Source organism: Echeneis naucrates, chromosome 3 (assembly GCF_900963305.1).
Source record: "Echeneis naucrates chromosome 3, fEcheNa1.1, whole genome shotgun sequence".
Lineage (NCBI taxonomy): Eukaryota > Metazoa > Chordata > Actinopteri > Carangiformes > Echeneidae > Echeneis > Echeneis naucrates.
In genome coordinates this window covers 832,960-848,991 of record NC_042513.1, presented here as the reverse complement: position 1 = coordinate 848,991, position 16,032 = coordinate 832,960, and the positions used below count along the sequence as shown (strand labels likewise).

The 16,032-nt window shown below is 40.8% G+C and overlaps 1 protein-coding gene across 1 annotated transcript in view; it reads right to left on the bottom strand.

The window, feature by feature from the left end:
• The window catches only part of LOC115040707 (CUB and sushi domain-containing protein 1-like), a 299,299-nt gene that overhangs the window by 138,231 nt on the left and 145,036 nt on the right, over positions 1 to 16,032 (bottom strand). The window contains exons 10-11 of the mRNA XM_029497673.1: positions 12,688 to 12,791; positions 12,281 to 12,393 (exon numbers count right to left, since the gene is read on the bottom strand). Of these exons, the coding sequence (XP_029353533.1) occupies positions 12,281 to 12,393; positions 12,688 to 12,791 (217 nt within the window). The remainder of the gene's footprint in view (positions 1 to 12,280; positions 12,394 to 12,687; positions 12,792 to 16,032) is intronic.

The window sequence follows — 16,032 nt, the reverse complement described above, 5'->3', positions numbered from 1 at the left end:
TATAGAAACTGTATCTGTCCCCTGACCACCAAAACAAAAACTTAATGGAAATCAAAACAGCCACTAATTTGGTCTCAACTAACACTGCAATTAAATGTGGACTATTGAATACTCAATCACTATCATCAAAATCTCAACTAGTCAATGATCTCATTACTGATCATTGTATTGATTTGTATTGATGAGTATGTTAGTCTCATGTTAATTTTCATATTCCTCGTACCACAGGTCGAGGAGGAGGGGTGGCTGCAATATTTCAATCAAGCTTATTAATCAACCCTAAACCAAAATCTGGCTGTAGGGCTTTCAAAAGCCTCACTCTTAGTCTTTCACACTCAAATTGGAAAGGTGAAAAACCAGTTCTGTTAATTACAGTATACCATTCACCAGGTCAGTACTCAGAATTCCAATCAGAGTTTTCTGAATTTATATCAGTTAGTACTCAGTACAGATAAAATCATTATACTGGGAGATTTCAATATACATGATGTAGAAAATGAAGAAGAAAGCAATAAAACATAGGAAGCTGGCTCCATGGTACAATTCTCAAATTAATGCCTTAAAGCAGACACCAAGAAAATTTGAAAGATGTTGGCATTCTAGTAACTCAGAAGAGTCTCACAGAGCCTGGAAAGATAGCTTTAAAACCTATAAAAGAGCTGTACACAGTATTAGAAGTTCACATTACTCAGCACTAAAAGAAGAAAACAAGAACAACTCCAGGTTTCTCTTCAGCACTGTCGCCAGGCTGACAGAGAGTCATAGCTCAATTGAACCAGCGATCCCCTTAGCTCTCAGCTCTCATGATTTTATGAACTTTTTTATAGATGAAATTATAAGAATCAGAGAATGAATTCATCAGCTCTTATTTACTTTAGACAATAATCTTCTTCCGAATATAGCAACTCCTGAATCAACTGCAATGCCTATTGTACACCTGGAATCATTCTCACCTCTGAATCTCTCAGAGCTAGCTTCTATAGTCTCATCATCTAAACCATCAACCTGTCTATTAGACCCAGTGCCGACCAGCTTCTTGAAAGAGGTTTTCTACTTAATTGAGCCGTTCATTTTACATCTGATTAATTTAATATTACCTTTGGGTTGTGTACCTTAGACTCTTAAAAGCTTAAAAGCCCAATCTTGATCCAGATGTTTTGGCCAATTACAGACCCATAGCAAACTGTCTGTTCATCACTAAAATCATTGACAAAGCAGTAGCAAATTACACGACCATCTGCATAGGAACGGTTTGCTTGAAGAGTTTCAGTCAGGATTCAGAGCCCATCACAGCACAGAAACAGCGCTGGTTAAAGTCTCCAGTGATATTCTAATGGCTTCAGACAATGGATCAGCCTCCATACTTAGATCTCAGCGCTGCATTCAACACTGACTGTAACTCATTCCTATCTGGATGTCCAAACAAATCTCTGAAAGGCCTTCAGTTGATTCAGAATGCTGTTGCACAAATATTAACAGGAACAAGAAAAGGGATCACGTATCTCCTGCTTTAGCTTCTCTTAAAATTAAGAATAGAATTTAAAATCCTTTGTTAACATATAAAACTCTTAATGGCCAAGCTCCATCATATCTCAGACACTTCATAGTTCCTTATTGTTGTAGTAGGCTACTCCACACTCTAGATGGAGGTTTACTTGAGGTTCCTAGAGTCTCCAAGAGTAAATCTGGAGGCAGATCTTTCAGTTGTCAGGCTCCTCTTCTATGAAACCAACTTCCAGTTTCGGTCCGGGGGGCGGACTCTCAGCAATTTTCAAGACCAGACTTAAAACTTTTTTGTCCAGCTACTCTTTAGCTATGCTGCTATAGGCCTAGGCTGCTGGGGGAAGGTCTCTTCTCTCTCTCTCTGTCCCTCTCCCTCTCTCAACCCAACTGGTCGAGGCAGATGGCCGCCCCCCTGAGCCTGGTTCTGCCCGAGGTTTCTGCCTCTTAAAATAAGTTTTTCCTTGCCACTGTCACCATGGCATGAACTCTCAAGCCTTAAAAGGAAGATTAGTAGAAATGTTAATAAGGTTGCATAGAGTCACAAAAACTGTGAACATGGCTGGTGTCTGTTATTTTACTTTGCTCTATCAAATGAAACACAATGTCTGAGAAATGGATTATATTGTTTTCCTTCTCTCAGCTAATTGTCATCAAGATAATTGTGGTGCAATTCAGCTTTAATTGTGAAATGCAAAACAATAAGCTGATGCACCCAGTTAGAAGCAAACACATCCAGTAATCTATCCCTGTTCTTGTAAGGAAGCTGCAGGAGGTAAAAATCGAAACAAGTCAGACAGACAGTTGTGACACTGCAAAAAAAAAAAAAAAAAAAAAAAATCTCTTCCAATATACAGTACATATTTTGAAATATATATGTAGTGTCTATCCTTTGTTTTCGTCTTCCCTTATTATCTTTCCTCATCATCCTTTCAAATTGTTGCTGTCCTTCCCCCCTACTGCGTTCTGTTTTCTTCTTTTCACTCTAGCCTCTCAAGCTGATTCAGTGGACTGGGCTTCATTCTTCATTGGCAAAAAAGTCACATTAGCAGGGATGTGGAACTGGCCTGCAATTATATTCCTCTCCTTTTTCTCTTTCACCTGGGAGTGTGTTTTTTAACCACTGTTCTTCCCAACCCTCCCCTCCTAAAATTTTACATTCCACCAGGCATCTGTCATCTTGTAACACATGCTCCACCATGCTCCTGGATTCGCTGTGGGGAAATACATCTCAAGGTGAGCAGGGTGTGTTCTACACTTTTACTATTGGTTGGGACGTAAGTACACCCACAAGGATAGAATACTGAAAAGAATGGGCAGGCACATCTGTAGCTGTGTGTGTAGTTGTGTGTGTCTATGTGGCCCACAGTTGACGAGTGTCAGGATGGATATCAGCAATCCTGAGCCTCTGGTTAGTCTATCATTATGGTAAATCATAATGATAGATGGCTTTTCTTAGTTACATTTGTATTGACTGTAGATTTTATAGATCTCAATAGCATTTTATGCTTATTTCCCAAACCCTCTGTAATAGTTACTCATTACATAATCTACAAATATACAATATAAATTGTAATTACAACAACATTTGTTTCATTGACTTTAGCTATATCTACTTTTCACACTTGGGTGAATTTCTGACGATGTTTCATCTTTATGATGATCATATTTATGAAGAATTTGTACAGGGTTCACATATTTTCAAGTACAACAATATGCAGTGGAAATATCTGGTCAGGCATCAGTCATAGGATTTTAAAGAAGTTCATAATGACGACATGCAGAGAACCCACAAATGTCACCCTTCTATATCACCCAACAATCAATATAACGCATGTAAGGACACAGAGACTTGATCTATACAAATGGATGAGCTTTAGGCGCTCCAGAGAGCTATACAACCAGAAAATGGATTAGCTGCTCCAGATGACCACCAACCAAATAGCCAACCAAAATATCAATTTCATAACAATAGGACTTTATCTTTATTTTTTCATCTCATTGTTAATTATGTCCTCCTCGGAGAACCATCACCTTATCGTGGTGGGGAGGTTTGTGTGCCCCTGTGAACCTGGGGGCTGTGTTGTCTGGGGCCAAGTGCCCCTGGCAGGATCTCCCAGGGCAATGACGACCCAGACCTGGTGGCAGAGACTGGCTCTGGGGACATGGAATGTCACCTCGCTGGGGGGGAAGGAGCAGGAGCTTCTGTGGGAGGTGAAGGGCTACAAGTTGGATTTTGTGGGGCTTATTTCTATGCACAGCCTTGGCTCTGGATCCCTACTCCTGGAGATGGGTTGGACCCTATTCTTCTCTAGAGTTGCTCATGGGGTGAGGCACCAGATGATGTGTGGGGATACTCACAACCCCCGGCTGGGTGCCACTACATTGGAGTTTTCCCCGATGAACGAGAGGGTCGCCTCCCAACGCCTCAGGGGGAAATCTCTGACCCTGAATCGGGTCCTGTATGGGGCACCGGTAGGGGACTCCATAGTCCTATGGGGGGACTTCGACACGCATGTGGGCAATGATGGAGACACCTGGAGGGGCGTGATTGGGAGGAATAGCCTTCCTGATCTGAAGCCAAGCGGTTGTTTAGTGTTGGACTTCTGTGCTAGTCATGGACTGTCTATAACAACACCATGTTCAAGCATAAGGATGCTCGTAAGTGTACTTGGTACCAGAGCACCCTAAGCCGAAGGTCAATGATCGATTTTGTGATCATGCCATCTGATCTGAGGCCACATGTGTTGGACACTCGTGTGAAGAAAGGGGTGGAGCTGTTAACTGATCACCACTTGGTGGTGAGTTGGGTTAGGTGGTGGGGGAAGACTCAGGACAACCGTGGCAACCCCAAACGTGTAGTGCAGGTGAACTGGGAACGTCTCAAGGAGGCCTCTGTCCAGCAAACCTTCAACTCCCACCTCCAGCTAAGCTTTTCTAGCATCCTTGTGGAGGTTGGGGACATTGAACTTGAGTGGTCGATGTTCAAAACTTCTATCACCGAAGCTGCCGCGAGGAGCTGTGGCCTAAAGGCTTTGGGTGCCTCAAGGGGTGGTAACCCTCGGACACTGTGGTGGACACCAGTGGTCAGGGAAGCCGTCCGACTGAAGAAGGAGGCCTTCCGGGATATGTCCCCGGGGGACTCCTGAGGCGGTTGCAAGATACCAACAGGCCCGAAGGGCTGTAGCCTCAGCGGTGAGGGAGGCAAAGCAGCAGGTGTGGGAGGAGTTTAGAGAAAGCATGGAGAAGGACTTTCAGGAAGCACCAAAGTGTTTCTGGAAAACTGTTCGGCATCTCATGAGGGGAAAGCGGGGGAACATCCAAGCCATTTATGGAAAGGATGGGTCACTGTTGACCTCGACTGAGGAGATGGTTGGAAGGTGGAAAGAGCACTTTGGGGAACTCCTGAATCCAACTTGCATGTCCTCTGGGGTGGAGGCAGAGCTGGAGATGATGGAGGATTGGTGTCGATCTCCCAGGAGGAGGTCACTGAGGTAGTTGAACAACTCTACAGTGGAAAAGCCCTAGGGATTGATGAGATCCCCAAAGTCTGGAACAGTACCAAAGGAGTGGCAGACCGGGGTGGTGGTTCCCTTGTTTAAAAAAGGGGACCAAAGGATGTCTGCCGATTACTGGGGCATCACACTCCTCAGCCTCCCTGGGAAAGTCTACTCCAAGGTGCTGGAAAGGAGAGTCAGGCCGATTGTCAAACCTCAGATTGAAGAGGAGCAATGCGGATTCCGTCCTGGTCATAGCACAAAGGACCAGATCTTTACTCTTGCATGTATCCTGGAGGGGGCCTGGGAGTATGCCTATCCAGTCTACATGTGTTTTGTGGACTTGGAGAAGGCATATGACCGGGTTCCCCGGGTTATGTTGTGGGAGGTGCTGCCTCTGTTGAGGGCCATTCAATCTCTGTATTCCCAAAGCGAGAGCTGTGTCCGGGTTCTCGGCAATAAGTCGGACTTGTTTCGGGTGGTGGTTGGCTTCTGCCAGTGATGCACTTTGTTACCAATCCTGTTTGTGATTTTCATGGACAGGGTGTTGAGACATAATCGTAAGGTAGGAGGGCTGCAGTTTGAGAAGTTGAGGGTTACATCCCTGCTTTTTGTGGATGATGTGGTCCTATTGGCTCCATCGGTCTGTGACCTCCAGTGCTCACTGGAAAAGTTCACAGCCGAGTGTGAAGCAGCTGGGATGAGGATCAGCACCTCTAAATCAGAGGCTATGGATCTCAGCAGGAAACCAGTGACACGCATACTCCGGGTAGGAAATGAGTCCTTACCCTAAGTGAAGGAGGTTAAGTATCTTGGGGTCTTGTCCACGAGTAAAGGTAAGCTGGAGCATGAGATTGGCCGGAGAATCGGAGCAGCAGGAGCGGTGTTGTGTTTGCTCTATCACACTGTTGTGATGAAGAGGGAGCTGAGCCAGAAGACAAAGCTCTCTATCTACCAGTCAGTCTTTGTTCCTACCCTCACCTATGGTCATGAGCGGTGGGTAATGACTGAAAGAACAAGAGCGCGGGTACAAGCAGCCGAAATGGGTTTCCTCAGGAGGGTGGCTGGATTCTCCCTTAGAGATAGGGTGAGAAGTTCGGCCATCCAGGAGGGACTCGGAGTAGAGCTGCTGCTCCTTCACGTGGAATGGAGCCAGTTAAGGTAGTTCAGGCATCTGATGAGGATGCTACCAAGACACCTCCCAAGGGAAGTGTTCCTGGCATGGCCAGCTGGGAGGAGGACATGGGGCAGGCAGAGGACCAGGTGGGGAGATTATATCTCCACACTGGCCTGGGAGTGCCTTGGGATCCCCCAGTCAGAGCTGGCCAATGTGGCCAGGGAAAAGGAAGTTTGAGGTCGTCTGCTGGATAATCGGATGAAGATGAATGAATGAATGAATGAGTGAATGAGTAATGTTACTCATGTAGGAAAAAAAACAAAGAAAAGGGCAGCAAACATCAACAAAGTATGATTCTTTGGACTTAAATAATTTAAACCAACAATCTAACTATTCAGCAACCAAGCAAATATTCTTATGTTATTTAGTTCAATCACCAGACCTTTATCTCATAAAGAGGTTTATAAAGAGGCTGAAATTTAACATATATCATTAATTCATCATTCATTAGCAATAGGATTTTTTTATTATTTTCCTTGATCAATGAATTGATTAAATGACGTTGAATATTTTATTTTATTTCGGCATTGATATTGTTCACGTCAGTCATCATCCTCATTAGGTTTATGTGTTTTTTCACAAAATTTCTTATGTGTCGTAGTGAAAAGGCACGTTGTGAGATTTTATAAATAAACTTGAGTAGGAAATCTTAAAATATATAGAAAAGCACTAGCTTTTATGGTTGAAAGCAAAGTAGAAGACAGGTACCACCTCGGAAACGAGCACCAGCCCCCAGGGAAATTAAACAACTGTGATTGCTTTATACTTCACTTTTTTTTTTTTTTTTTTTGTGGCACTCTTCTATTTTTGCACTTAATTTCTGTTTTTATCATTTTCATCTGCATCAACTTACAACAGATGGAGGCAGATGATGTGACCTGCCCTTGGCACACAGAGATATTGGTGCTGTTCATTTGAAGTAGACACCTCTGGGCCATTCAATTCTTATTATGGTTGCCACTTAGCTCGAGTGAATATTGGTGACAAATTTTAAAAAAACTACAAGACAGTTCAGCTTGGTCAATATTGGTGGCAAATAAAAAAAAATCCCAAGACAATTTAGACACATGGCATTTACAAGATTTAGACAAATTGTTGGACGAGCCTAAAACATAATGGGTCATATTTCAACAGTCAAAATTCCGTGGTCTAAGGCATCCATCCATCCATCCACCAATTCATCTTCAAACACTTTTCCGTTTCCGGGTTGCGGAGGGTGCTGGAGCCAATCCAAGCCAACGTTCTGGGCGAGGGCAGGGTACAGTCTGTCCAGGTTGCCAGTCCATTACACAAAGACAAACAACCACTCATACTCGCATTCAGACCTATGGACAATTTAGTGTCACCAGTTAAACTAAACATGCATTTCTTTGGATAGTGGAAGGAAACCAGAGTACTGGAGGAAACCCTTGCAGACACAGGGGGAACATCCAAACTCCGCACAGAAAGGGAACTGAACTTGTGACCTTATTGTGGGGCAACAGCGTTAACCACTACACCACTGTGCTGTGATATGGCATGCTGCTCCAACAAGTTTTATAATTACAATTAATTAAAATGAGTGTTTTTGGCACAACATACAATAATCAGTGAGCTCTCCGATCCATTAAAAGCCAGGTATGTTTTCACCTTGGCGCACATAATGGCACAATATTTTACATGTTTTATTTGAGGTGAGTCACATCTTACTAAACAGTGAGCCCATTCCTGACATATGCAACCACAGCTCTATGTGCAATGAGGGACAGGAAAGGGCCAAGTTGATGAACAAAACTACAAAGAAATATAAGGCTTTATTTGCATGAATTAACAATGTAAAGAAATGCTCAGAGGTCCTGATTGACTTCCTGTAATCTTATCTACACTACATGTCCTGTATCCTTGCTACAATTTGGAACAGACATTAAGTGTACATTATTTCTGGTAATTTTGGATTGCTGTTATTAGTTTCAGGAAGTATGGGAATCTGAATGAGCTCAAGGGCCCAGAAATCAAAGCGTTTGTGCTGACTGATAAATCAGAGAGAGTCCCTACTCCAGAGCATGAATCAATTCTGATGCCTGAACAGCTGGTACAGTTAAGCCCTGGCTATTTCAGGGGACTCTTTTGCAGCTCTACTTGTGCACTTGTGCAAAGACCTGGTGTAAAGACATTCTTGGGTGAAGACCAGCATGTCTACCAGGTGCCCAGATGTACATTTTTTTACCATTAGCACACTCATACCAAAGATGGAGAATTCCAATTTTTATTCCTTTAATGGGTAAAAAGATAAATAAGTGAAAATACTTTGTTGATGTCATTATACTTTTCACAGCCAGTTGCCATCAGCCTGGCCACTTGGCACCAGCGTTTCACTGAGAGCTTAAATTATCATAATGGGCTGTGGGTGTTGTAAGATGTTAAATCTCTTTTTACCCCTGCAGTTCAGTTCAATTCACTGGCACTTTATTTGCATGTGGAACAGACAGTACTGTTGCCAGAATGTGGCACAGAAACAAAATAAGTAATGAACAGAAGAATTTAATAATGATTTTGTTAATGCACATACACACAGATTTATACAATTTAGTCTAAAAATAGTTGTGATGTCTGTATTGTATGCTTGTTAAATATGTGATGTTTAGTCTGTTTAAGTTGATGTGGACATCAAGATTGCTGAATTTTTTTATTTATTGTCATCATTTCATAATAAGATATATTCATAGTAACATAGATGTAGCCCAAGGAGCCTTCCTCTAATAGACACTGTGCCTCAAAGAGGTTGAAGTGTGACAAAAATCTCCAGGACGAGGAATGACCCATTAATAAATAATAGTTGTCTTCCTGAACCTCTTGTCACAAACTATCTCAAAATATTATAAAAAGAATCCCTGGGAACTCAGACAAACCTTGTTTGTTACTGGTGCTATAGGTGTCTGTTTCTTTCTCCACCTTGCTCCATGAATCTCAACCATCTGAATCTTCATCTCCAACTCTCTTGTTTCATCATCATCTGACTGACCCTGGTCACCAACACACTGAATCAGCTGTTAACTGGATGAATTTAAACACTGCAATTGGTTTCTGTACCCAAATCCATGACTACGGTTTATCCTTGACAATAAATTAATGGCTGTGCAAACTGTCAGAAATTGCCTCAAACTATTACTGCAATGTGGAATGTGAAGTATTGGGGGGAAAAAAACTCATACAAATAATTAAGAATGACATAAACACAGCAAAAATTGTAACATAATAATGTAATAATGTTATGCTCAAGTATGCATTAGATTGGCACATTTTTCCCATTAGATATGGAAGTTGATGTTTTTATGTTATTGACCACATTTTCAAAGTCTTTTCAGTGGCTGTAATCTGTGGGGAGTATTTGCCTCTGATGTTTTGGTCCATTTGGCAAGTTTTAAAAAGCGTAGCTCACTTTCTGCCTCCTAATCTGTGCAATTGAACTGGTTTATCTAGTCAGTGGGAGATAAGACTGCTTACACAGTGGTCTTCCTCCACATCAACTCTAATGCCGGTCAAGGATTTCCTTTGTTTTAGATTCAGTTCAGTTCCTGGTGCTTTGAATACTTTTTTTTAATAATTATAATTTAATTATTATATGGGGGTTACTGTCAAGGTTTTATGGATCTTCTCTCTGGGGTCTCTGTATACGTGGAAGCTTTATTATTGGGGTTCTTAGGTGACTTTTTAAATTACTTTCTTTTAGCTGATTTCAAAATTTCAAATCAAATCAAATCAGATTTATTTGTATTGCGCCAAATCACAACAAAGTTACATCAAGGCACTTTACATGAAGAGCAGGTCTAGACCAAACTCTTTATAAAATTATTTAAAGCCCAAAAGATCCCCCGATGAGCAAGCACTTGGCGACAGTGGCAAGGAAAAACTTCCTTTAAGAGGCAGTTGTAGGCAGGAATATGTAATATAACCCTTTTGAATTTTTATTATTAGTGATTATAGTCAGAATTCTGCTTTGTATGCATTATTTAGAGCTTTTCACTGGGCATAGCAAACATGATCTCAGAGTCTAACATTGGTGGTTGTCCCATTTTTAATATCCTGGTTGGCGACAGGACCCCGAAATCTCACAAGCATATGAAGGTAAATAGCGTCTTCCACAGATTAAATGTTGAAAGTGTCCAATTAGATGTTTGTTTTGATGGCTTTGCCTGTGGTTTGGAGGATGGATTTTTTGGGAATATTATGGTCTGACCTCCTGGAGTGTTGAGGGGCTGTTGTGGTTTGACACGCCTTTTCAATATTGCATGGAAGTCTGAAAACAGTATCAAAGGTGCTCGGCAATAAGTCGGACTTGTTTCAGGTGGGGATTGGCCTCTGCCAGGGTTTCGCTTTGTCACCAATCCTGTTTGTGATTTTCATGGACAGGATATCGAGGCGTAGTCGTGGGGTGGCATGTATACTCCCTTAGAGATAGGGTGAGGGGGAGGGACTTGGAGTAGAGCCGCTGCGTGGAAAGGAGCCAGCTGAGGTGGTTCAGGCATCTGATGAGGATGCCACCAGGATACCTACCAAGAGAGGTGTTCCTGGCATGTCCAGCTGGGAGGAGGACATGGGGCATGCTGAGGTCCAGGTGGGGAGATTACATCTCCACATTGGCCTGGGAGCGCCTTGGGATCCCCCAGTCAGAGCTGGCCAATTTGGCCGGGGAAAAGGAAGTGTGGGGTCATCTACTGGAGCTGCTACCCCCGCGACCCGGCCCCGGATTAGCGGATGAAGATGAATGAATGAATGAATGAATGTTTGATAATTTGGTAAAACTCATTTTACATCATTTTCATTAACGAACAATGGGTCAGTAGTTCAGTGCATTTTCACAAGGTTGCTGTTATAACAGCTCACATGTTATGAATTTGGAATTAAATTTGTCTCCACTACAACCTTTGTTGTGTTGAGTAGTGCCCTCGAGTTCAAAAACTGAGGACGATCCCAGCTTGAAGGGCAATTTGAGTTTTTTGGGAATTTTATAATTTTTCAGTAGTTTTTAGATGGAACAGGTTCCAGCAGGTTCTGATGTTTCTGACATTCCATAGCTGTCTGAACTCTGTAGTTTATATTGCACGTAATTTTGTTGTTTATTCTCTAATGGACCAAAAGAGAAGTGCCTCACCCGTACATCTCCATTTTGAAGAGGTGGGTCCTTGTATTTTTGTTTGACTAGAGTGCTCCAATTTTGCTATAAGTGGCTTGTTTTCATGAATTTCTTTTCTCTCGCTCAAGCACACACACACAAAATTACAAACACAAGTAGCTGCAGTAATTTACTATGAGGTGTGATGTGATGGTCTTCAAAAACAAGACAGCTACAGATTTACACACACAGGAATTGGGTTTTCCTAAAGGGCTGAAAATCTAAAAGCTCTCAGGGGGCAAGACTGATCAAAGTGCATAACATGCTGATATTGTACAGCGTGACACATTGTGACACTGTGACAAGAAAGCACACACCAAACACACCACAGGGGGGTCCTTTGCTTATCTTGGAGAAAAAAGATAAACTAAAAGATGATCGAGGTCATTATGGACCGCATGGCTGTTTGTGTGTTTCTTTCATCTTTCCTTTCACTTTATCATATGTGCCTGAATTTCATAAAAATGGATAACTAAGGCTAGCTAATGTATAAAGAGGAAAAAGGCCTGCCACCACAAAAGCTTAACACATAAATTGTGGTTAGACCCTAGCCTTATATTTAGCCCTGTAATGTTACATTAAACTATTTGATATTATTATAATTACAGAACTCAGGCACACACACCAAGTTGTGTCGGTACTGTGCGCTGTGCGGTTAGGTATGTAAATACTTTCTTCCACCAGATCCACATCATATGGATCTTTATCAAAATGGATAAACTCATACACCAACACCATAAATTGTTCTTTTTTTCTGTCTGTACAATATTTCAGGCAGGTAACTTTAAATGGCTATTTGACAATTACTTCTTTCTAAATTAGAATCAAGGTTAACATTAGACATTCAATTTTGAGAATTCAGGACAATGAATGTGCATTTATGTGTGCGTGTGCATGTGTCGGTATTTGTGCACAAAGAAAGAAAAGTTGTGTGTATTGCAATGGAAGCCATACCTTCATAAACCGCCTTAAATCCGGCTGAGCCAATTGTATCATCTGACTGGAGGTGTAGCCACATCTGATTCGACAAGCTAACAATGATGTCAGGAACACTGGAACCAGTTAATCTACATACAGACACATACACACTAAATTAATCAACAAAAATATGGAGACATTCACTTTGAAAGTAATTGTCAAGCACTTGCGATATTTCACTTTTCTTCTTTTAGTTTAATTCTTTCAATTCTTGATATAGTTGGAATATCGAAAATATAGCAAAATCATATTTACTTCAATTACCCAATCCTTCACATTCTTGTCATATGTTGGATTTGTGATTCCCCAGGTCTATTATTCCACTATTATCTTTTGGAAATATTAATATATTATCGAGCAGCAAATACACAGGTATTTCTTACACATAGAGTACTCTCCGAGTGTCTCCTATTTTTCCTCCATCTCCCACTGTTAGTGTGTCATATCCTCTTTCCAGGTCAAACTCTTCAAATGACAGCTTTATCACCTAGAACAACAAAAACCATACAGGCATTTATAAACACAGACATGTATAAAGGCAGATAAGGTTTCCAGTAGTCCAGAGTCTAATGATTATGTCAATGGGGAAATTAAATTAAAATTAAATTAAAATAAAAAAAGAGAGTTCTATCTCTCAGACAATGACATCTTTATATGATGTAAATAACAATAACTTAATAACATGCATTATAAAGTACACTTCTATAAATAAAATGCTTTTGAGCCTCCTGGCTGTATCTGTCAACCTCATAACCTTTGTCAGTCTGACTTCATACCATGAATCAAATTTTATACTATGAATTCAGACTTAATTATAGCACAGAGCAAAATCACTTTATGGCAGAAATCACTGCTCTATCAGTGGCTGAAAATATTGCAAAAAACACAGAGATCATGCAGCTTACTGGACTTCTCGAATAATGCTGCCTTATCAATAAGAATTGACATGTCTGTTGTGGATCATGATTGGATTTTTTTTTTTTTTCCCAGTAAAAGTAAATGTTTTGTCTACAACGGAACACAACTCACTGTGAGGCATAGGGAATTGGACCAAAATGTTGTGCAGTGTTGCAGTGTTGTTTCCAGTTATATTTTTGTGTCTGAGAAGTTATAGTTGTTGTTCAGAACATACAGCTGCAGCGGCGTGTAGTAATACAGAAAGGGAGTGAAGCGGAACAGAATCAGCCAAAGACTATGGTTCACGGCACATCAAAGTGTGCCTGCATGTGTGTGTGTGTTTTTAGTAGCTTGTTTTCTGCTTTAATAAGTGAAACAGAATGATGGGCATGACTGTTTCACTGAATGTGTTAGTGTTGTGTTTTCTGAAACAAAATTTTGACAGTACACACAAAATCTACCTTTATCTTTTGGTTCAGATAGATGATTGAGATTCTTTTGCAAGTAATTTCAGCGGAAAGGGAGCTGTTGCCTACTCTATATATCTGTTAAGCATTTATCTTCTTAAATGAATATACTTATATAATGAATATAAATATAAATTAACTTATATTTATATACAGTCACACATAAACAAAGATAAAGTCAAGGCTTGTTCATTAGGGAATGGTTAAAGAGGATTTAATAACAGGAAAGATGAGGGTGTCTCTCAAACTTGAGATGTTGTATGCAGTAGGAAAAGCAGCTGAACTAGCTTTTAACTCTTATGAGCTAGCGATACGACTATGGATACATTACTATTGGTACAAAAGCTGTTCAATCAATCGATCAATTAATCTATTAATCTATTAATACTATGCATTTAATGCTGCATTAAATTAGTTCTCAGCCCTTGTGGGAGGAGACAGACATGAACTTGACCAATTGAAGTAATCACACAATCAAAGTTAGAAAATCTGTCCAGACAGACAATAATTTAAACAATTGCCAAAGTAATCAAATCTGCCTCTGTGGTAGTTCCGGCTACAGTAGGTGTTTCTGGGATAACATTTTGCCAAATTCTTCTGTACACAAAATACACACCAAACAACACTCACAACATGAAATCATTACCAACCCCATTGTCATGGCTGCTAACAATGTTTCTGTTCTACTCTGTAGACTTTGAGCAGATAAGTAAAGAGCTATCAGTTTGAGGCCATTAATAAGCATCAGAGAAGATAAAAGCTGCTTAATAGGCCATTTAAACATTACAAAAAGCACTGAGCAACAGTGAAATAGCTTGAGTCAGTTAGCTGGGTTCTAATGCCATGTTTTTGGGTCTCCTTAGGGAAACATCAGCGCTGAGGTAAAACTGGTAATAGAAGTTGTTGTTTTACTTGGATCCTGAATTTACAGCAGATGAGTGTTCCCCCTCCCAAATCAACGATTGCTTTTTTACCCCAACAGCAACTTACAAAAACAAATGGTTGCATGGTTGCCACCCAGAGATGTCCCCCCTCTTGCCCCAGAAAAAGACACTGGAACTTTTGATCCTGCTCTCAATCTTGTGACCTTACATCAGAAAATTCAAGAGTATCGTCAAGATTTGCAAAAATGTCCTTATTTTGCTCATCAGAGCAGAGCCACTGCTGAGCAAGAACAGTGCAGAAAAATTCATTCATCCATCCATCCATCCGAACATTAACTTATTGTAATCACTTCACTGATGCCTTAATTTCATAATATTGTTTCAGGACACCTCAGCAGGATATACATTTTTCTGTATGATTATTCACACTCAGGTCCCCTGGTCATAGGGTAGCTGCCCTGCTATACTGTTGTTACACAGCCCTCTATTCCCCAAAGGAATAAGACTTTATTTGAAACATGTTAAAATGTCAACACTCCCCACCCATTTAATGGATTACATTCAGTCAGCTATTTCAAGTCTAGGGTCAGCTAAGGTGACCTCTGCCAAGGAGAGCACATGTGTATAGGTTTCATTTAAATTTTGGGGGCAATACTGCCAATCTCACCGCTACAATCATTACTACACATTATGATCTAATGCAAAGAAAAAGTCAGTATTTTCATTCTTGACCTCTCAACAGGTCAACTGTAAAAAGCACATGTTTAGTAAATGTAAAGCATGTTCCCTGTACAACTTTTGAAGACATGACAGAAAGACATTTACAAATTGACTCGCTTGAATCAGGCACTGGCAGTATGTGTGTGAACAGAAGAAAAACAGTGCATTCACCAGACAGGCCCGACATGACTGAAGTGAATTTAAAAATGAAAAATCTAATACTTTGAAGCTACATTACACATTTTGACAAGCTGGAGGCCCCAAACTGACATAAGAGGTAATCTAAACACTTTCTGATGGACCAAGAAATTATATAATGTGACACCAGTAAACTGCACAGTCTTGATTATACAATTGGATGTTCTATGGCTGACAAGAAACTGACCAGAGAGGAAATATAAAGTTGTTTGACTTCTTCCATAGAGGAAACTTGTTGTATTTATTTCATCACTTCCTGTCCACATTGATAACAATAATTCTACTGACATACAAGGCCTTCACACAGCCAAAGGCAGGTCTGCACACTATTTTCTTCTACAGGCCCTATGCTGACTGAAGAGCTGTGTATTTAATATGAATGTATTGTGACTACTGGAGCTTTGATGCATTTTCTACTGCACTTCCTCAAAAACAAGACTGACAAGAAAAGTTTAAAACATGCACTGAGGTAACCTCTTGCCAGAAGTCCTGTAAGCAGAGCGTATGAGAATTCCCATAGTGACATTGTGCAGGTATGTTGAGTCATTGGTGAACTGCTACA